This window comes from Amblyraja radiata, chromosome 4, assembly GCF_010909765.2.
Source record: "Amblyraja radiata isolate CabotCenter1 chromosome 4, sAmbRad1.1.pri, whole genome shotgun sequence".
Lineage (NCBI taxonomy): Eukaryota > Metazoa > Chordata > Chondrichthyes > Rajiformes > Rajidae > Amblyraja > Amblyraja radiata.
This window is the reverse complement of record NC_045959.1, coordinates 69,899,833-69,923,743: the sequence shown is the minus strand read 5'-3', so window position 1 is coordinate 69,923,743 and position 23,911 is coordinate 69,899,833. Positions and strand designations below refer to the sequence as shown.

The 23,911-nt window shown below is 42.6% G+C and overlaps 1 protein-coding gene across 1 annotated transcript in view; it reads right to left on the bottom strand.

Moving 5' to 3' along the window:
- Positions 1-6,693: 6,693 nt before the first annotated feature.
- sntg1 (syntrophin gamma 1) overlaps positions 6,694-23,911 on the bottom strand; it is a 487,473-nt gene continuing 470,255 nt past the window's right edge. The window contains exons 15-18 of the mRNA XM_033019712.1: positions 21,638-21,790; positions 18,253-18,345; positions 11,179-11,289; positions 6,694-7,718 (exon numbers count right to left, since the gene is read on the bottom strand). Coding sequence (XP_032875603.1) covers positions 7,587-7,718; positions 11,179-11,289; positions 18,253-18,345; positions 21,638-21,790 — 489 coding nt within the window. The 3' untranslated portion in view covers positions 6,694-7,586. The remainder of the gene's footprint in view (positions 7,719-11,178; positions 11,290-18,252; positions 18,346-21,637; positions 21,791-23,911) is intronic.

Here is a 23,911-nt window from a genome sequence, read left to right as displayed (position 1 = left end):
TCACAGCGCCGCCACTTCCGATATAGCAAGCAAAGAGTGATGTGTGCTATCGAAATATCAAGGGAAGAGGAAACGAGGCTTCCTTGGGAGTAGCAATGATGAGTGAGAATACTATGCTCATTTATGAAATAAATTGACAAGTCTATGAATAAACTTGGCAATTATGACAGATTGTTGGTGTGAAATAGATGATAAAAATATTTTAAAGTGCAGAAAATTGTAATTGCATGTATATAACATTCTCTGCATAAAGTAATCAACCTGTAATTGAGATTTTTATATTTTTAGTTTACTGCAATCTCATAAAACAAGGTCTTCTCAATGTGGAATGGTAGTGGGTCAACCATACTAAGGAAAATGGTGAAACCCATTTGGATGATAAAGGCTTACTTCAAGAGAAAGTGAAAAGAGAATTGCCCAAAGTTTCTTTCCACCCAGAAGAAAGCATCCTGCCTTCCCTCACCACTGCTATCACTATTCCAACCACACTATAGATAATGTGAAAATAAGCTTCCAAAGTTCTTACTGGTAACTGTAGAGAAAATCGTTTTCTTTATCAGACCTACTGCCTCTTCACCCGGGTCGGGTACTTTTCAGCACTGCCGTTTCGGTGCCGCTGTTTCGGCGCCTCCGTTTATAATATCTGTACTCATCAGAACCCTAACCCTAACCCTAACCCTAACCCTAACCTCTGTAAATACCTCCAGATAAATAAAAGTGTTCCATGCGTCACAATACTCCGGGATAGTGAATTCCAGAGATTCATCACCCTCTGCAAGAAGTTCCTATGCCAAGGATATTGCAAGTGAGATCAGCTTTATGGTACCAATTTTGGAAATTGGTTTCCACTGGTCCACCGCTGTGGCACCCTAACCCTAACCCTAACCCTAACCCATACCCTAACCCTAACTCTAACACCCCAAAACAGAGGCGCGCAAACGGCAGCGCCCAAACGGCGGCGCCGAATGGTACCATTCCGCTTCGCCCTTCTACTCTCAAGCCAATAGATTTCCTCTCTGCACCATTCTATCCCATCTCACCTACTTCTTTGCTGTAATTTTCCCCTTATTTTCCTCACCATCTTCATTCCTTTCTCCATTTTCTATTTACCATGTGTTGAAGTCATTATCGCAACTTACCAGATCTTCTTCAGCAGCTCCTTTCAAACCACAGATCTCATTGCCCAAAAAGAGAAGCAGTCTTATGGGAACATCGCCACCAATTACATGATGCCCCTCCGAGTCACACTCCATATGCATGAGAAATTATATTGCTGATCCTTCAGCATGGCTAGACTTAAATCCTGGACCGTTAATATACAACTCCATTGTGGGAACAGTTTCATCAATAATATTGCAGCGAATCATGAAGACAGTTCACCTAACCCTTTCAATTCTGTACAAGTCCTCCAGCCTTATAATTTCCATGCAACTTTCTTGTCTTTTCCTGATCTCTCTCACTCTTCATTTGTTCCCTCATCAATCATGCTCCTCAGCTACCCTTGCTACACTTATTACCTTTCAACCCTCCTTGACTGAGAACATGTTCTTGCTTTTGGCTCCTTATGTGCAATAGCGCAAGAGACCATTTAACTTTCGATAGGTGTCAAAATGTGGACGATTGAAACCATTAACTTTAATTTTTATTAATTAAAATAAAAAACTTTAAAACTTTGGATGAGCTAAATCAGTTTGATGTAAAGTTATTGTTTCCTTGAACGACATACAACCGTTTACAATTGTGCTCAGCTCAATAATCTAAATAGCCAGGCACATGACCATGCTGGAAAGTGCACGGATTTAAAAAGATCTGACAAGATATCACTTATTCCATATTATATGAATTTAGGTTCATTTTTCACTAGATTTCTTAAAAGGTTCCTTATCCTTCCAGCGTAAAACTGGTATATTACCAAAATACCTTTATGTTTTGAAAGTCAACATAAGTGAATACATCGCTAAGCTTATTGGTTGACAAGTTCATGGATTCATTAAGTGCAATGGACATACATTATATCATTTTATTATGTTTGTTCAGTGCTATTTGCAATCCTCATGAAGTAAATAATGGAACAATTATAACTATTAACCAATATTGGGGTTTTTTCCAGTTAAACATATAATAGAGTAAGTGATATGGGAATGAAAGCTGTATACCATTTTTAGAAGAATAAAGGACCATTTTAGCAATCATTCTTGTTAATCTATCAACATTTTGGACCTGAAATATCAGGTAAAATGTCAAGTGCAATGATTTCGTACATTGCTTGCGGTTTGTAGGATAAGCTAAATGCCAATGAGTGCTCAACAGAACAATTCGATTTAGAATAGACTGTCAGGAATGCTGTAAATGTTGCTGAGTTTTCACAAAACTGCAGCTAGTGCTTTCAAAATAAGTGGATCCTATGATACCATGTAAATCAGCTGAACATGAGAAAGATATGAGGGGAGGCTTGGTTTAAACCATTCAGATTTCGTAGAAACACTTGAGCTGTAGTGACATATAAACATTTAAAATGAAATGAAGATAAATTGCATCTGTGGTCTGAAGGATCAATGTGGACCAAGTACAACTCCATAGGCTGGTGACTAGCAAATGATTTTTCCTGTGAATTAAAATAAAATAATCTAGAATGCTTCTCTTTCATGAGTGACACCGGTTTATAAAAATCTTTGAAATGTACTCATAAAAAAGAAGATTTAATTTCTAGTTTATATAATTTACTTTCACCTTTAACTATATCAATATTTGACAGTGCCAAAAACTATATAATAGAAAATACAATTGCCAGTGAATAGATTTGAGCAGTTCTTTTGATTATAAATATCATGGCCATTTAAGAAATTAAAGACAAATTATGCCAAGAAGCAGGTGATACTAAAAGAGAAAATGATGCAAGTAAATTAACTATACTCCTAAGATTGACAGAGAAAGCTGGAGTAACTCAGTGGGTCAGACAGCATCTCTGGAGAAAAGGAGAAAAGGAATAATTGACGTTTCCCGCCAAGATCGTTCGACAGACTGAGAGTCAGGGGAAAGGGAAACAAGAGATATTGACGGTGGTATAGATAGATATAGAACAAATGAATGAAAGACATGCAAAAAAGTAACAATGATAAAGGAAACAGGCCATTAGCTGTGAACTAGGTGAAAACGAATTACAGACAATGAGACTCAACAAGACTACTTTGAAGCGTATACGACTTGGGTGGGCAAGGGATGCTCCTTCTTAGTAGAACACCAGGCACACTTTCCAAGACTAGAACTTAGTGGTATACTGCATATGGATGCCTGCTGTGAAATGCACAGCTCATGGTGAAAATCAACTCAGGTTTTGTTAAATAGATCCTTGCATGCATGGAAGAGTGATCATATTCTTGACTCTTGTTTTCTTGACTCTGGATCAGTTCCGCTGGACTGGAGCATAGCCAATGCAACTCCATTTTTTAAGAAAGGGGGGAGAGAGAAAACAGGGAATTATAGACCAGTTAGCCTTACATCGGTAGTGGGGAAGATGCTGGAGTCAATCATTAAAGATGTTATAGCAGCTCAATCGGAAAGCAGTGACAGGATCAGTCAAAGTCAGCATGGATTTATGAAGGGGAAATCATGCTTGTAACAAATAGAATGGATGTAACAAATAGAATGGATAAATTAGAGCCAGTGGATGTGGTGTATCTGGACTTTCAAAAAGCCTTTGGCAAGGTCCCGCACCAGAGACTAGTGTGCAAAATTAGAGCACATTGTATTGGGGTAGAGTATTAACATGGATAGCAAATTGGTTGGCAGACAGGAAGCAAAGAGTAGGAATTAACGGGTCCTTTTCAGAATGGCAGTGACTCGTGGGGTGCCGCAAGGCTCTGTGCTGTGACCCCAGTTATTTACTATATATATTAACGATTTAGACAAGGGAATTAGATGTGACATCTCCAAGTTTGTGAATGACATAAAGCTGGGTGCCAGTGTAAGGTGCGAGGAGGATGATATGAGGCTGCAGGGTGACTTGGATCGTGTGCAGACGTGGCGTCGAAGGACGAGAACTCGAAGCAAAGAAGTGGAAGCCAAATAACCGAATGGAAACGAAGCCGAAACGCCAACTAACCGAAAGAGCGGGATGCCTAAAAGCCAACTAACCGAAAGGCTGCGTCGCCTAAAAGCAAACTCACTGAATGGCCGCTCTGCCGAAACGGCAACTAACCGAAAGGCTGCGTCGCCTTCAAGGCAACTAACCGAATGGCCGATCAGCCGAAAAGTCAAATAACGGACATGACGTCGCCGGGGGGGGGGGACTTGTCAGCGAGTGGTCCAGTAATAAATAAAATGTGCTTCTCCCACTCCCCCCCCCCCTTGCTTCTTGTTGTCAAGGGTGGGGGGGAGGGGGGGAGTGGGAGAAGATAAAATTGTTCATTGTCATGCACACTTGTCATCAGCCCACCAGAGAATTTGTGTGTCCCCGCCTGTTTTATAAGCAATTGACTATGGCTGCCAATGCCCCGAGCCATCTGTCCCCGTGGCCGGGCTGGGGGTGGGGGTAAATCACTCTGTGTGTGGGTCAGGGGTCGGGGGAATCACCTTGGTGGGGGTTGGGGTCCGATGACTCTGCGTTGCAGTCAGTGACTCTGAGTGGGTGGAGGGACCAGCCTGTCCCACACCTCTGCTCCACCCGGCGCTGCCGACACACAGCCCGTCACAGTGCGGCCGCACGGGGAGACGAGGCGGAGGGTGGCTGTGGCCGTGGGAGAGTGGGGGCTGTCCCGAGAGATGAATTCCTTCGGCTGCTTACCACTTGGTGCTCGGGTTCTGAGTGCCCAGTCACCTATGGCTTGTGTGGGAAAATGACCCTCACCCTCCCGTCTCCACCGATGTGATGGACGCGGGGATCTGGACCAATCGCTGACAAGTCCCGCCCCCCCCCCCCTGCATCATGTTCGTTATTTGACTTTTCGGTTGAGCAACCATTCGGTTAGATGGCTTGTAGGCGACGCAGGCTTTTGGTTAGTTGGCGTGTCGGCAGAGCGGCCATTCGGTGAGTTTGCTTTTAGACGATGCAGCCTTTTGGTTAGTTGATTATTAGGCGTTCCGCCCTATCGGTTAGTTTGCATTTAGGCATCCCACCCTTTTGGTTATTTGGCGTTTTGGCTTCGTACGCTTTCAGTTATTTGGCGTTTCGGCTTTATTTCCGTTCGGTTATTTGACTTCCACTTCTTTGCTTCGGCTTCTCGTCCTTCAACGCCATGTCTGGGTTCCGACTGGGATAAATTGGGTTAGTGGGCAGATGCATGGCAGATGCAGTATAATGTGGATAAATGTGAGGTTATCCACTTTGGTGGCAAGAACAGGGAGGCAGGTTATTTTCTGAATGGTGTCAGATTAGAAAAATGGGAGGTGCAATGAGACCTGGGTATGCTTGTACATCAGTCACTGAAAGTAAGCATGCAAGTACAGCAGGCAGTGAAGAAGGCTAATGGCATGTTGTCCTTCATTGCGAGAGGATTTGATTTTAGGAGCAAGGAGGTCCTACTGGAGTTGTACAGGGCCCTGGTGAGACCACATCTGGCATATTGTGTGCAATTTTGGTCTCCTAATTATTGATATTGAGGGAGTGCAGCTTAGGGTTTGTCAATTTAATTCCCATGATGGTGGGACTGACATTTGATGAAAGAATAGATCAACTGGGCTTAATTCACTGGAATTTAGAAGGATGAGAGGATATCTTATAGAAACATACACAATTCTTAAGGGATTGGACAGGCTAGATGCAGGAAAAATGTTCCCGATGTTGGGGGAGTCCAGAACCAGCGTTCACAGTTTAAGAATAAGGGGTCGGCCATTTAGGACTGAGATGAGGAAAAACCTTTTCATCCAGATATTTGTGGAATTCTCTGCCACAGAAGGCAGTGGAGGCCAATTCACGGGATGGTTTCAAGAGAGAGTTAGATTTAGCTAAAGGAATCAAGGGATATGTGGAAAAACCAGGAATGGGTTACTGATTTCAGATGATCAGCCATGATCATTTTGAATGGCGGTGCTGGCTCGAAGGGCCAAATGGCCTACTCCTGCACCTATTTTTCTATGTTTCTATGAGATTAAACGAACATCTACAAAATGAACCTCAAATATGTTCCTCTTACAGACTGCAAGACTGCAATTGCTGGAATCTTGAGCAAAACACAAATGCTGAAGGAACTCAGTCGGACAGGCAGCATCTGTGGAGGGAGTGGACAGGTGACGTTTCAGATCTGAACAAGTGTTGAACAAGTCACCTGAGCTGTAAAAGTCCTCCTGCACTTTATGTTTACTCATTGTTTTCTTATATCCTGCAATCACATTATGTTGCGTTAATGCCTAACCTCACCACCACCATTCCATCAAGCACAAAGACACCCAAACGCGCGCGCACACACACACACACACACACACACACATACACACACACACACACATACACACACACACACACACACACACACACACACACACACATACACACACACACACACACACACACACACACACACAAACACACACATACAACCTGTGAAATTCTTCTGCCTTCTAATTTTAGCAAAAAGTAATCAGCATATGCTACTTTTACATCAAATCATTTCAATCCATTCATTTGCAAGCCTGTAGGGCCATTTTAGGTCTTCAGTAAAAAAAGATTATTACGATGAGTTTAAAAAAGAGCTCACATATTGTTAAAATTTCACTAGCTGTTTTTATCAGAATGGTCGTACTTCAAAATGTACAGTTACATATGCAATTGAACAGGTATATTTCTTAATGAATTAAAATTAGTCTATAGTTTAGGTAATGCTGGTCATAATAGAGAAATGTTAGCTAAATCTTAGCAGCTTTTGACAATTGTTCACAGAAGATTAAATTATTATTTTTATCTACAACATTGAATAACTTCTGATTATGTTGTTCACACGTTCAGATTTCAATATTTCAGAGACTTAACATTGAAACAGTAAACACTCAGGGCGTATTGTAAAAATAAGTGCATTTTCACTACAAAAATTATTTTACATAAAAATGATCCACATTTGTCCATTTGAATTCTTAATTTCCATTTATCATATTCCTATTATTATTATCTTGCATAAACCTCATGTCTGTTACATTTAAACATCTTGCAAATTGTTAAAAACTTCCATCTTTGGAACTACAGATGTACAGTTGATTGCTGGGTTGCTTATGCAGAGATATGTCCTTTAAGAAACGTGTACATTAATTGCTTCAATGACTCTCGTCGTTCAAGAAGTTTGCCGTGACAATCTTCAGGTTAGAATCCATGAGGAAGCTTGAGCTCAGGAATAAAATGGGAAAAACGATCATGTCTGTGTTCCCTTGAGAATTCACTTCATTTCATACAGTGGCTGCAGCCTGTGCGATTTCAGTCCATCTCATTCAGTAATAGTTTACAACTTCGGAGCAATTATAACCGAGGAGAGCAATTGTAACTGACACATCTTCTCCTGAAATAGGAGCCTTGCATTGAAATCTCACATGGCTGAACTGTATTAAATATTTATCTTCAACAGTAATGACTCTCCAAAACTGGTTAGAAAGACAGGGGTTTGTCAGTTATTGTACTTGATCTTCCCAGCGCCAGTCTGACTTCCAACATAGAGAGGGTCCAGACAAGCTACTTTGGCAGCAAGGAAGGAGTGTATACAATGCAATACAGCAAAAAGGTTGGAAAATTCTAGCTCCTGCTTCAAAAAACACAAAGGGAAACAAATATATCATTATTATAATGTGGCAATGGTGCCCAAAGAGCTGAAAGCAGAAATTTAAATGATTAATTTTAATTCTGATTTCAGTCAGACACTGGATGGGTAGGCAGTTAAAATCATACATGGAATTCAACCACTAGCATGACTGCTAGTCATGACTAGAAAGGAGGCGATGAGGAATTTATTTAGTCAGAGGGTGGTGAATCTGTGGAAATTGTTGCCACAGATGGCCGTGGAGGCCATCATATTTATAAGGTGGAGATTGACAGATTCTTGATTAGTAGAAGTGTCAGGGGTTATGGGGAGAAGGCAGGAGAATGGGGTTGTGAGGGAAGGATACATCAGCCATGATTGAACGGCAGTAAACTTGATGGGCCGAATGGCCTAATTCTGCTCCTAGAACTTATGAACCTATGATCCTACAGGCTCCAAGTTTCTGGAGAATTTAAAAGGGTGACTAAAATCTGACAAGGAGTGAGCATTGAGGAGTTTTTCTTTAAAATATAAGGAAATCAATGAGATTTGGAAAAAAGCATAGAGGGAGAATAGTGAAGGGATTGTTTTCTCTATTGAAGTGAGTAGATTTTGGTATGGATTTGGAAATGCAGGTGAAGCAAGTTGAGTTTATATCAATAATTTGACATTTGTGTGAGGCGGGGTAGATGAGTGAAGCTCGGCATACGCCCCATGGTGAGATTTTGATCTCAAAGTGACATACTGTAAATATCGTTTATTTTTGCATGTTCATATATTAGGCCCTCAGTGCACTTAACAATACCTCCAGTTCCTCCTTCAGCACTACTCTTGAGGAATCTCATTGCTTCAACTCTCTTTGACCCAGCACTGGTAAATACACCATCAGTCATCGAAGACCACAATCCAGAATTATTTCCCAAAAATGCCTTCCTTCTCCATCTCCATTTCATTCTTCTTTGTAAAATCTTAGTTTAGTTTAGTTTATATTAGATTAGTTTAGAGATACAGCGTGGAAACAGACCCTTTGTCCCACCGATTCCATGCCCACAATCGATCACAGAAGCCAATTAACCTTCAAACGTACACATCTTTGGAGTGTGGGAGGAAACCGGAGCACCCAGAGAAATCCCACGCGGTCACAGGGAAAACATAGAAACTCCATGCAGATAGCACCCGTAGTCAGGATCAAACCCAAGTCCCTGGCACTGTAAGGCAGTAACTCTGCTTCTTTGCCAATGTGCCTTGAAGTCATGGAGTCAAACAATGTGGAAATAGTCCCTTTGGTACAATTTGCCCATGCTGACAAACATGCCCCATCTACAATAGTCCCACCTGCCTGTATTTGGTCCATATCCCTCTAAACCTAGCCATATATTGGGAAGGGCCAGTTTCCGAGCCATATAACTCTACAACTGAAGAGCACGTAGGCCCTGCATTCATAATCTCTTCTCCTAGGTCCTTCAATCCTCACCTCAGCAATTAATCTGGTGAACTTTGACAAAGAGCATTTCCTTCCTAAAGTGGAGCGGCAAGATCTATATATAATTTCTAGTTTAAATCTAGCAGGCTCCTGTATAATTTACTCTTGCATTTAAATTCTCCAACAATACAGATCAAATACACTTCACCTTCCTAATTGCCTGCCGTCCTTGCACCACGTTTATGTGCACTATGGAATCCAATTTCTCTGAAAAATAGATTATGATTGAAATTCAAGATCCAACGGCATAGCTTGTGAAGTCAGTGATTTTCTCTTTAAATTATCCCATGCGTCCTATGTGGAACATACACAGAACCTGGACATGTGCCAAAGCATCCAACGGCATGTAACGTCACTTCATTCTCGTTGGATTAGCAGGCTGTCTGCTTGGAATCTGACTTCGGCAAGTTCCCTTTGACCTCTGGCTCTCTCGCAATCAAAATCAAAAATCCTAAGCAGATGTGGAGATGATGATTCCAGTAGTGGGTGAGTCCAGGAATAGAGTGCACTTCTTTCAAAATGAAAGGACATACCTTTAGAATGGAGATAATGAGAAATGTTCTTATGCAGATGGTGGTAAAACTGTGGAATTCATTGCCACAAATGGCGCTTGGTATTTTTAAAACAAAGATTGATAGATATTTGATTAGGTTACAGGGTGAAGGCAGGAGAATGGGATTGAGAGGGAAAATTAGCCTTGACCGAATGCCAGAGCAGACTCAATGGGCTAAAATGCCAATTTTGCTCCAATGACATGGTCTATTGAGCTTTATGCCGCTCTCAAGCCCCAAGATTCCAAACTTCCTCACCCGACATTCATATGAGCCTATCCATTCATTGAAATTCAACACATCGCACCCACCCATTGAGATCCCAACGGAAATTCAATCCACAAATCCCCTAAAATGAAAAAAAGCCAATTAAATTTTTAATGTTAATGTTTATTTATTTTTTTGTTTTTAAATGGTTTAACATTATCTGTCTAACACCTATAATTTAGAATACCATGAATAAACTTTGTAGCTCAATCTGTCTTCTCCCTACCCGTAAGATCCATTTGATTCATCGTGTGGGTGGCACGGTGGTGCAGCGGTAGAGTTGCTGCCTTACAGGGCTTCCAGCACCACTGACCCGGGTTCAATCCTGACTATAGGTGCTGTCTGTACGGACTTTGTACGTTCTTCCCATGACCTGCGTGGGTTTTCTCCGATATCTTTGATTTCCTCCCACACTCCAAAAACGTACAGGTTTGTAGGTTAATTGACTCGGTATGTGTAAATTGTCTCTAGTGTGTGTAGGATAGAGTTAATGTTCTAGGATCGCTCGCTGGCGCGGACTCGGTAGACCGAAGGGCCTGTTTCCTCGCTGTATCTCGAAACTAAACTAAAAATATATCCCAGGTGAGTATTTATCATAGACACATTTTAATACGTGTATTAATGTATAATTCTTCCATGTAGGTTAAAGTTCCACATTGAAAGCTATCTTCCATGTATATATTGGTCAAAAGCCATATATTAAGTGGAATTGTTTCTTTTTCATTACATTGTCCATGTCAGCTCTACACTTTTACTGTAACTTATTCCCTCAATTTGTACTGCAAGTTAATGGTCTGTTCTCTGGAAGCCAGTGTGAAGAGATTTTAGATTAACAGTACATGTGGAATCTGTGTTACATGACCCATGGGGACTTCAGAAGCCTATTCTCCAATTGAAAATGCAGGCACAGTAATAATTTATCTGCAAGATGACTACATAACTAATTGAATAACAAGTGTGCTTTTCAGATGAGTGCTCTCCAGGGAGAGTTTATTGACTCACCTATAATTTTAATCTGTTGAATGACGAGGAGAATTATTCTCAATTTAAATTTCATGGAAATATTGCAGTCCCACAAAAAATGTAAATGCACCACAATTATTAAAAAAAATATTGCAAACATGAATTTGTCTAATGCAACAACCGGCTCGGACTACATTACCTTTGCTTCAATTTGTTTAATGTCAATACTCTGGAATAAAAACTTAATCTTGCTTTTGCCATCATCTGAAGAACCCTTCAGCTGTGAAAATTTGTATCTCCAGATAACAGCCTGCAAAAGTACATGGTAAATGGTCAAAGAAATTCTTGGGAGACAGTGTGTCAGCATCTCTTTCATAACACATCGCAATTTTATTCCACGCAAAATAGCTGACCTTCAATCAACATGCTATACATTACAATGAGTTTAGTTTAAAAAGTAGGTCAGTCAAGTGAAATCACTGTTATTATCTTCCTCGCTCTCTTCACAATTCTTTCCCAGACTGTTTTGACAGGTTAAGTTACAAGCTTACTGATCTGTATTCAATGGTGGAAAAATGAATCTCCCGTTAATTAAATTTCCTGTTTGGCACAACTCGGCAAAATGTTACTTTTTCTTCATTGATTGTTCATGAATTGGTTCTGTCTCCTTTACACCAGGAAGAGAGGGGGGATCTATGTTCAACAGTCACTTTTAAGAAAATGTCAGCAACTGAATTATAAAGTAGTCCAATGAAGGGAAAATAAAATTGAGTGTTAATTCCAGCTAATTCAGGGCAGAACGATTTTGGTCATTCTTAGAATTCACTTGGTAACATATCTGTGGCTAGAAGAAGCAATATGCAAATACATTTTCCGAAAGTACTGGAAATTTGCATATTTATACACTTCACTAAAGGCGATAAATGTATTTCATGACTCTGGAATGATCTGCCCAGTCATTAGCATGGATTTAGCCATTTGTTGCCCTGTCAAGCATGGGCGGAAATCACTTTTAAAACATGGGGGGGGGGGGGGGGGGGGTGCACAATGAGACCTGACATCTTGGACCAGGGTTGGCAACCTACGGTACATGGGCCGGATCCAGCCCGTAACCCAAAATCATCCGGCCCGCAGGCTTTTTTTTTCAATTAATTTTTGCGACCTGGGAACTGCAGCTAGTCCCGGGACGCAGGCGACCAACCAGACCTGCCAGATGACCTGGGTGCTACAGCCTGTCCAGGGGCAGGTGGGCTGACCTGGGTGCTACAGCCAGATCTGCCAGCCGACCTGGGCGCAAACATTAGGGAGCTGGCTGACTTCGGAGGCTGTGGTAGTGGTTTTGCTGCAACATGTTTCACAAAACATGGGGGGATTGTCCCTGACCTCTCAAAATATGGTGGGGGACAGATCAATGAACAATCTTCAGTAAGTCATTGTAGCTTATCAGTAAAATTCTTGACGCTGTCTCAAAGGATTCTGTGGTCAAACTGCACTCTATTATTTGATCACTTTGTCTTTAGTTTAGCTTACTTTAGTTTAGAGATACAATGCGGTGCCAAGCACTTCGGCCCACCAAGTCCACACTGACCAGCAATCCTCGCACATTAATGCTATCCTACACACACTAGGGACTATTTACACTTATACCAAGCCAATTATCCCTCAAACCTGTACGTCTTTGGAGTGTGGGAGGAAACCGAAGATCACTGGGAGAACGTACAAACTCCATACAGATAGCACCCGTAGTCTGGATCGATCCCGGGTCTCTGGCTCTAGAAGTGCTACACCGTGCCGCCCAAAACTGAAATGTGGTGGTAATAAGTGGGATGAGAGGAGCTGTCATTTACAGGGGGTAACCAATTAAGGATACACCTGACTGTGAATGGTGAATGGTTCAGGTGAATGACTCTAGGAACTACTGGAGGGATATGAGGTTTGCAGAATTCCTTACCCTCGTTTGTACATCCTTCTTAAAAGAAAACAAATTGCTGAGTCTTTCACTATTTCTTTGTTGAATTTAGCTATTTAAAATTGGCTATGTTATTTGCCTAATCCACAAGAATGATTATAGTTCCAAAATTAACTTGCAACTTAGAAGACTCTGAAGATGTCAAAAATACAGTGTGATGTAACGTGGTGGCACAGCGGTAAAGATGCTGACTTACAGCACCAGAGGCCAGGGTTAGATCCTGACTACGGGTGCTGTCTGTACAGAGTTTGCACGTTCTCCCCATGACCACGTGGGTTTTCTCCGAGATCTTCGGTTTCCTCCCATACTCCAAAGACGTACAGGTTTGTAGGATAATTGGCTTGGTATAAGTGTAAATTGTCCCTAGTGTGTGTAGGGTAGTCTTAGTGTGCGGGGATCGCTGGCCGGTGCAGACTTGGTGTGCTGAAGGGCCTGTTTCCGCGCTGTATCTCTAAACTAAACTAAAATAAAATACTTCTTTCTAATGATATATTGGATGTAAGAACAGAAATGACTCAAAAGACAGAGTGAGAAGTAAGGCCTGGTGGGAATTCCAGCCACTTTGGCCATTCATTAAGATGATGGCTGAATATGTGCCTCATCAATCTCACTGCCACATCCCCATAACCTCCCTTGTCACCCAATTATCCAAAAATGTATTGATTTTTGTCTGAGATATACTCAAGCAGAACTACTACCATATGCTGAGATAGAGGTGGATTTCAAAGTTATACAATCCTTTAAGGAAAATGCTCCTTATCTCAGTCCTAAATGGCTGACTCTTCATGCGTGACAATGGCCTCTGATCAAATGCTTTGTTTGAAGGGGAAAGGAAATCTGTATTAACACGTGGAAGTCTCTCAAATTCTGTCCCTATGAGATCACCATTTATTCTCCTGAAGTCCAGTGAGCGGAGGTCAACATTTCAAAAAACTCTGTATATCTCAAAAAGTCCTATTATAACCCCCCCCCCCCCCCTTCCCCCATCCCGGCAATAATTATCAAAACACTATTCCCTTTCATAATTGCTTGCTGTTTGTTTAGTTTCTGCATTTCACAATTCTTATTTGCACATATATTTTCTAATTTTTCATTTGACGTTTCTTTCCCCATCAATATATAGCTTTGTATATTCTTTGTATATTATCAAAATGGTGGCCGACTAGGAAAAGGGGAGATGCAGTGAGACCTGGGTGTCATGGTACACCAGTCATTGAAAGTAGGCATGCAGGTGCAGCAGGCAGTGAAGAAAGCGAATGGTATGTTAGCTTTCATAGCAAAAGGATTTGAGTATAGGAGCAGGGACGTTCTACTGCAGTTGTACAGGGTCTTGGTGAGACCACACCTGGAGTATTGCGTACAGTTTTGGTCTCCAAATCTGAGGAAGGACATTATTGCCCTAGAGGGAGTGCAGAGAAGGTTCACCAGACTGATTCCTGGGATGTCAGGACTGTCTTATGAAGAAAGACTGGATAGACTTGGTTTATACTCTCTAGAATTTAGGAGATTGAGAGGGGATCTTATAGAAACTTATAAAATTCTTAAGGGGTTGGACAGGCTAGATGCAGGAAGATTGCTCCCGATGTTGGGGAAGTCCAGGACAACGGGTCACAGCTTAAGGATAAGGGGGAAATCCTTTAAAACCGAGATGAGAAGAACTTTTTTCACACAGAGAGTGGTGAATCTCTGGAACTCTCTGCCACAGAGGGTAGTCGAGGCCAGTTCATTGGCTATATTTAAGAGGGAGTTAGATGTGGCCCTTGTGGCTAAGGGGATCAGAGGGTATGGAGAGAAGGCAGGTACGGGATACTGAGTTGGATGATCAGCCATGATCATATTGAATGGCGGTGCAGGCTCGAAGGGCCGAATGGCCTACTCCTGCACCTAATTTCTATGTTTCTATGTTTCTATGTTTCACATCATGCTCCACCTGCCACTTTCACCTTTAACTTATTCCACCCATTCCACAGATCACTTTTCTTCTTAGTTTTATATCAAATGCAAGCTTGCATTTTTTAAACAGTGTTTTCATTTGTCATTAACGTGAATAGCAACGTCCTGATGGTTATTAGTCACCCCTGACACACTCTTGTAGCAACTGAAAATAACTAACGTATTGCCCTTCTACTTTCTGTACTTTAACACAATTCAATATCCTTCTTTCATGTAGGAACCTTTATCTGGCAACTTATCAATAGATAGATTGAAAATCATTCTAACCAAAACCTTGAGAAAGGTTTGTAAATTTGTTTCTCTGCATTGGAGAGACAGTGATGTCTATAAACACCAAAGGAAGTACAACAATCAAGCGTTTGCAATTACCAATATTTGCCGGGATAAAGCTAAAGAGTGAAAGATTCTTTGTCACCAGGAAATGGAAGCGTCAGCAAATTGAGACTCAAGTGTTTCAGAGAGAAATGAGTCAGGCAATCAATACCACTGCACTCAGTCCTTGAACAGTTAGTGACTGCTATTATGGCTTTAAAAACTGACCAATATGGTCAACATACTGTAACTGAAGGTGCTTACACTTTACAGATAATGGAAACAGGCCACACCTACAGAGCATCATGGGCGGAAATCCTGGGGGAAGGGACGGGGGACACTTCCCTCCCATATTTTGAGAGGTGGGGGACAATTCCTCCCCCCCCATGTTTTGTCATCTGGATTTTGAAATTTGGTGAAAAAAAACTATTAAAATCTCCGCTTTCCTCGAGACAGTGGGGGTATCACTGTTAAGCAATTGTTAAATGTCTCCATTAACATCGTATTAACACGATGTGTCACCAATTGTGTTTTGACCTTCAAGTATTATTGATGGAATTTCTTAAAGCTGTCTGATGCAGGTACAATTACCATTTGAACTAATTTGATGTATTAGCGGATGGGAAGGATTTAAACGGGTAGCGGATTTAAATGGGTCAGGTAATTAAGGGCTCCGGTCGAATGGGTTTCCTGGCTGGCTTGCAGGTAAGTCCCTCATTCACAGTCACTCACGTAATTTAGTAAGTTTTTGCCATCTCTCTCTCCCCCCCCTCCAAGGTTGGTTCTTCTGTTTGCCTTCATTTGCTTCAGTTTTATTTGTTTAAGTGCTATTTATCACATTGTGATCCATTGTAGCTTTTTAAAGAATCAAGCGGGTATCAGACGCTTTCTAAGGGCTGAATCGGCCTGTTTACGGGGCCTTTCATCGCCCAGTGTGGCTTAAAATCAATCTGCTGTGTCGAGACGATCGAGGCTCCCGATGTTGAAGGCGGATTTTAAGCTGCGCTGGGCGATGAAAGGCCCTGCGAACAGGCCTATTCAAACCTTACGATTCGGGCGAACGAAGCTGCTGTTGCTGGAGTTCAACCAGATCATCTCCTGATGTTACCGTTGAGGGCCCATGGCCGAAGCTGTGTGTCTGTGCCTGTGTCTGTGTGTGCGTGTGCATGTGCGTGTGTGTGTGTGTGTGTGTGTGTGTGTGTGTGTGTGTGTGTGTGTGTGGGTGTGTGTGTGTGTGTGTGTGTGTGTGTGTGTGTGTGTGTGTGTGTGTGTGTGTGTGTGTGTGTGTGTGTGTGAGTGTGTGAAAGTGTCCCCCCCCCATGTTTTGACCGCGATTTCCGCCCCTGGAGCATCCATATCCACACAGTGTAAAGTTGGAACAAATTAATAATCGAGTTCCGCTAAGGGTGGCACATCGGTAGAGTTGCTGCCTTACAGTGCCAGACACCTGGGTTCAATCCTGACTATGGGTGCTGTGTGTATGGAGTTTGTACATTCTCCCCATGACCTTCATGGGTTTTCTCCAGGAACTCTGGTTTCCTCCCACACTCCAAAGATATTTTGGTTTGTCGGCTAATTGTTTTCGGTAAAATTGTAAATTGTCCCTAGTGTGTGGGAAAGTGTTAATGTGTAGGGATCGCTGGTCAGCACGGACCTGTTTCCACACTGTATGTCTAAACTAAACTAAACTAAACTAAACTAATAAATACCGCAATCTTTATGGTCACACATTTCTTTGACCATCTTACCAGCCCAAATCACATCTGTTTCCTTGAGCTGGAAGTGTAGGGATTACTTCAATGCCCACTTGCGTGTCATTACTGAGTCTTTCAGCTGCTACTCGAGAGCGCTTCAAGCCTATCGATTGTGGCACTCAGCAAAGTGTGCAAGAGCCAGGGTAGATGCTGAGTATTCTGCTTCCATGGGCAGCTCTTGTGGCAACTTTCTTCTGGATTCCCGACTCTGAGAAATCCAACGATTGTAGTAATAATCATGCAGTGTTACAGTGGTTTACAAGACCTATCAGATGTCACTGCCAAAACTTGGCAAGTTTTCTCTCACAATGTCTCTCAAACCTGTGATGTCTGCCACCTAGAAGAATGAGGAAACATCTACGAGCTCCCCTTTAAAACGCAACCATCTAGACTTGTAATGATTTACTATGGATTCACCTCACTGGGTCTTAATTCTGTAAGCCTTTTTTAGAGTGGTAGTGAGGGTACACCTTCACAATATGGGGGTGCAGCAGTTCAAGATTGCCACCTTCACAAGGGTAATTAGGGAGGGGCACAGCCCACAAATGAATAATAACTGAAAGATGTTTAAACAACTCACAACATTTGAGTAAAGGAAACAGAAACCTACATACATGATCCCTAGCTACTTCTCTCTGTGCAGAGATTGCGAATTTTCCAAGTATAAGGAAGAGGAAGCTTCAGTCTGTAAGGTGTTGTTTCTAACAGTAACGATGAATGACTGTTATTAGCACCGTGAATGTAACTTTGTACTCAGTGAGTTATTTGTACCAGTTCATAAGCATTACAAGCACATTTTCATTTTGTATGAATAGAAATTGATTGGTATTAATTCAAATATGAAATCTTATAAATACATTTTATAAATTTGATGAATAAATAAATTTTATGTATAAATGTTATAAATAAATGATCAATAATGAGACATTTCCATTTCCATTCCTTCTTAATGTTGATTCATTTATTACATTAATTATCATGCAGTTCACAAAGTTTAGTTAAATACAAAGAATGTGAGTTTCTCTCGCATATATATATATTTTAAAATACAAATATATAATAGTTTTTTACACCATGGAACATTGATTAAATGGTTTTGCATAGTAACCTTATTAAGGATTTTCTATAAAGAAAGCTTTTTTTTTACAATGTTTTGTGGCAATTTTGTGATGTAGCATTGCAAATTCAATTAAACCTGCTGTACTGAATATTGAGCAGAATAAACTTTGTGGTAATTTTGAACAAAATTCACATGAATGGAAATGCAAACTTAGACTCATCTTACCTTTGATGCAGCATCAAAGCAAACAAAACCCAAGTTGAAGTCTATTGTCAGTCCCATGAGATGACTCTCTAGCACACAGGCATAGGTCTTGCACTGAAAGAGTAGAAAATAAAATATTGCACACGCAATTCTCCACATCCCCCCAAAAAACTGATGACAATTAACTCTCTTCAGAAAAACAAAGTACATACCACACACTCTAACAAATGACTGCTCATTAAGGGCCTGTCCCACTGTATGAGGTAATTCAAGATTTTTCCCAAGTTTTCCCCTGATTCGAACTCGGAGAATGTCCGTAGCGGGTCCGTAGGAGTTTGTGGATGTCTCGTAGCGGCTCGTACGAATAAAAAGTAACAATTTTTTTCATCACAAGTATTTTTTTACTCGTGGACATTTTTTGCAGTGTTGAAAAAACGTCACGAGTTTACCGAATTTTCCGAGTACCTACCGTTAGCATTACGAGACATCCACGAACTCCTACGGACCCACTACGGACATTCTGCGAGTTTGAATCAGGGGAAAACTCGGGAGAACTCTTGAATTACCTCATACAGTGGGACAGGCCCTTAAGACATTTGATCATTCTAAATTCACCTGAAGTTTAGTTTAGAGATAAAGCGCAGAAACAGGCCCGTCGGCCCACCCCACACCGACCAAACAATTAACCATACACTAGTTCTATCCTACACACTAGGGACAATTTTCAAAGGCTAATTAACCTACAAACCTGCGTGTCATTGGAATGTGGGAGGAAACGTACAAACTCCATACAGACAGCGCCAAAGGTCAGGATCGAACCCAAATCTCTAACGCTGCAAGGCAGCAACTCTACCGCTACACTACTGTGCTGCCCAAATATGCCCATGTTACTCATTTCCACTGCTCCATCTGTCATTAAGCATTAGTTTAATCATTAGTTTATTGTCGTATATGTGCCAACGTACAATGAAAAGCTTTTTTTGCGTGCTATTCAGTTATACATCATTATTATCGAGCCATCCACAGTGTACAGATACATGAAAAAGGGAATATCGTGAATAATATTTAGTGCAAGATAGAGCCAGTAAAGTTTGATGAAGACAGTCTGAGGGTCTCCAATGAGATAGATAATAGATCAAGACTGATCTCTAGTTATTGGTAGGATATAGACAATAGACAATAGGTGTAGTAGCTCATTACTGCCTTCTCCCCATATCCCCTGACTCCGCTATTTTTAAGAGCCCTATCTAGCCCTCTCTTGAAAGCATCCAGAGAACCAGCCTCCACCACCCTCTTGAGGCAGATAATTCCACAGACTCACCACTCTCTGTGAGAAAAAGTGTTTCCTCGTCTCCGTTCTAAATGGCTTACTCCTTATTCTTAAACTGTGGCCCCTGGTTCTGGACTCCCCCAACATCGGGTACATGTTTCCTGCCTCTAGCGTGTCCAAACCCTTAACAATCTTATATGTTTCAATGAGATTCCCTCTCATCCTTCTAAACTCCAGAGTGTACAAGCCCAGCTGCTCCATTCTTTCAGCATATGGCAGTCCTGCCATCCCGGGAATTGACCTTGTAAACCTACGCTGCACTCCCTCAATAGCAAGGATGGTTCAGTTGCCTGATAATTTATTCCAAGCATTTATCTAACCTACCTTAATATCCCTCTCCAATGGACCCTGATATAAAGGAAGTAAAAGAATGGAATAGAGAAGACAGACATGCCACAAAGGGAAAGAAAAAAAAATAAAAAATCAGACATTATAAAAAAATGTCTGAAGAAGGGTCTCGACCCGAAACATCGGCAGTTCCTTCTCTCCATAGATGCTGCCTCACCTGCTGAGTTTCACCAGCATTTTTGTGTCTAGCTTCGATTTTTCCAGCATCTGCAGTTCTTTCTTTAACATTTTAAAAAACACTATATTAATGAGATCATTTTTTTGTTTTACATTTTCTGCACTTTAGTTTGACACTAGACTAAGTGGGACCCGTTGGGTTCCGGTGACACGGGAGGCCCAGTCCCCCAACGCAACCCATTCCCCAACGCAATATTCCGCCACTCACCCATTCCTCCAATGCAATATGATTCCGCTTGGCGACATCGTCGACATCTCCGACTCCAGGCTGGACTGTGTCTCCGACTCTGGGCTGGGCTGGGCTGGTCTGGGAACCCGACTCTGGGCTGGGTCTCCCAAGCTGGGCTGGCCTGGGTCGGGTCTCCGACGCTGGGCTGCTGCTTGGGGCTGGGCTGCTGCTTGGGGCTGGGCCACTGCTTGGGGCTGGGCTGGGCTGGGTCAGGTCTCCGACGCTGGGCTGCTGCTTGGGGCTGGGCTGCTGCTTGGGGCGGGGCTGCTGCTTGGGGCGGGGCTGCTTCGGGTCCCTCCGAAAGTACGGTTGGAAATCTCCGCCAGTCATCCTCAGCTCCATTAAAGACTCGATGGCTTGGTTCTACAAAGTATTGACTCAGGGGGGCTGAATACTTTTGCTCGCCACACTTTTCAGTTTTTTATTTGTAAAAAAATTTGAAAATCATGTATCATTTTCCTTCCACTTCACAATTATGCGCTACTTTGTGTTGATCTATCACATAAAATCCCAATAAAATACATTTACGTTTGTGGTAACGTGACAAAATGTGGAAAAGTTCAAGGGGTATGAATACTTTTGCAAGCCACTCTATCTATCTATCTATCTATCTATCTATCTATCTATCTATCTATCTATCTATCTATCTATCTATCTATCTATCTATCTATCTATCTATCTATCTATCTATCTATCTATCTATCTATCTATCTATCTATCTATCTGGGGCCAGGCCTCCCGTGTGGCTGGGACCCAACGGGTCCCACTTAGTCTAGTAAATAATATTAGAGGCAGAAAAAGAAATATTAGAGGCAAAAAAACCAGACAGGAAAATATTCTGGAATTTATGTTTAAGAAAAATGTTAACTAAATTTGATTTAAACATTGAAAAACGTTTTCTTGAGAACCATGTGCTATAGAGCAATAAGCAATAATTAATATCAGAGCTATAGGGGTTAATAAAGAGCTGTGATGTAAAGATCAGTCCCATAATTGATCGTGTGAAAATGCTTCAAGCATTTGGTAGTTCTGAAATGTAGCCTAGGTGGGACCCAAGAGAAGGAAAGAATGGGGGAAGGAGCTTCTCAGTTTATTTCAACCTTTTATTGGCATGATCAAAGTTTCATCAATACATAAAGTGTCACAGATAGAACCATTTCCATTGTCTGAACAACATCAGACAAAGGCAGAGAGCCTGAACAGCTTGTCAGTTGGATGTGATCTCTAGCTGCTGTTGAATTTGTATGAAATACTGGGATTTCATTATTTAAAAATTTGCAAAACTGGACTTTCACTTATCTATAATTTGACATCCACCGTACCTGTATTCGTTCCACCTCCAAGAAAGTTGCTGTCTGAAATGCCTTTTCCCAGAGAATGAGTTCATATTCTAATTCCACGCTGAAGACTAGGTCCTCTCCAGTTTCTGTCTGAACACTAAAACAGTGCTTTCGGCGATCCCACAGATCACTGTCCTGATGAAAACCTGAAGTTGTGTAATCTGGCATACATCATTTAATATTTTCACCTAACATTCACATTAATGGTATATATATATATATTGTAGGTGTAACAAGTGGGGACTAAATTATGTTTTTATACAAATATTGCTGTGTTGGCAACTTAACATTCAACTGTTGATTAAGGTTGGAAAGAACCCTATCCATCCATTCTAAAAACATTGAACTTTGTGGGCACACGATGGTGCAGTGATAGAGTTACTGCTTTACAGCGCTCACAGCGCCAGAGACCCAGGTTCAATCCTGACAACAGGTGCTGTCTGTATGGAGTTTGTACGTTCTCCCCGTGACCGCATGGGATTTCTCCGAGTTCATTGGTTTCCTCCCACACTCCAAAGGCATACAAATTTGTAGGTTAATTGGCTTGGTATAAATGTAAAATTGTTCCTAGTGTGTGTAGGATAGCGTTAATGTGTGGGGATCATGGTCAGTGCTGACTTGGTGGGCCGAAGGGCCTGTTTCCACGTTGTATCTCTAAACTAAAAACTAAACTAAACTATAAAACTAAACTGTTGTTTGCACATTGTATTGTCATGATGAAAGATGGTCTGTATTATTCTCTTTTCTTTAAAGCCAAATATTTAAAGTTTTCATCCCTGAAAATGTTTACTTTTAACTTTGCACTATGGAAGGTTAGCAAAAAATATCAGTACAGGTGCACAACCTTTTATCCGAAATTCCAAATAACGAAAAGATCCGAATAGCGGACATTTTTTCGGTCCTTGAAGAAAGGTCCTTGAAGACGTTCACCGAGGGCGGCCCGCAGAGGTGACAGCGGAACCTCAGGTCGGTCCTCGAAGAAAGGGGAACTAAATCCCCATTCATAAAAGAGAAGGTGAGGGTATATTGCGCGGGAGGGTTAATAATTGACAATCTGCTGCTGCCTGCCCGCTGAGTTAAAAAGTTCCCACGGTAGACTCACGATACACAGTGTATCGTGAGTCTGCCGTGGGAACTTTTTAACTCAGCGGGCAGGCAGCAGCAGATTGTCGCTCCCTTCAGTTTCACCCCAACTACACCCCTCTGCTTCCCGGCCATGTGTGTGACCCCTTCCCTCCCCTCTCTAGCTCCCCGCCCATTGCACCGGCGCGGGGGCTTTGCACTGTCTTCACGTCGGCGATGCCAGCAGGTCAGTGCCAGTCACCGGAGACGTCAGGACCAACGGGACACCGACCCCCAGGCCAACTGCAAGCAAGGAGATCCCAGAGACCCACAGCCAGCAGCAGCCCAGCCCCGTTCCAACTCCAGAGGAACACGCTCCCCGTAGGGACAGAAGCTGATGGTGTGCAAGGTACGTCTTGTTCTTGGGGTTGCGGATGAGGGGGCGCAGCTCGGGCTGTGACGTCTCCAGCCACCCCCCTGTACAGGAGCTGAGACTGGGAACTGTACCGCCCTTGCAGGTGAGCAGGAGAGTGGGGTTGTTTGCAGTTGCAGAGGGAGGGGGCAAGGGCGGTACAGTTCCCAGTCTCAACTCCTGTCCAGCGGGGTGGCCGGAGACGTCAGGACCAACAGGACACCGACTGCAAGCACGGAGATCCCAGAGACTCACAGCCAGCAGCAACTCTAGCCCAGCCCCGCTCCAACTCCAGAGGAACCCGGGTTGCGGATGAGGGGGCGCAGCTCGGGCTGTGGGCGAACTGCCACTTGTTGCTGTAGCGGCCCATCGGGGAGCGGGTTCCTGTTGGTCCTGACGTCTCCGGCCACCCCCCTGGACAGGAGCTGAGAGACGTCAGGACCACCAGAAGCCGCTCCCCGATGGGCCGCTACGGCGACAAGTGGCAGTTCGCCCACAGCCCGAGCTGCGCCCCCTCATCGGGACACCGACCCCCAGGCACACTGCAAGCACGGAGATCCCAGATCAACAACTCCAGCCCAGCCCCGCTCCAACTCCAGAGGAACACGCTCCCCGCAGGGGCAGAAGCTGATGGTGTGCAAGGTACGTCTTGTTCTTGGGGTGGCGCAGCTCGGGCTGTGGGAGAACTGCCACTTGTCGCCGTAGCGGCCCATCGAGGAGCGGATTCCTCTGGAGTTGGAGGGACAGGGAGACACAGCGGCTTTTGAGAATGGTGGGCAATC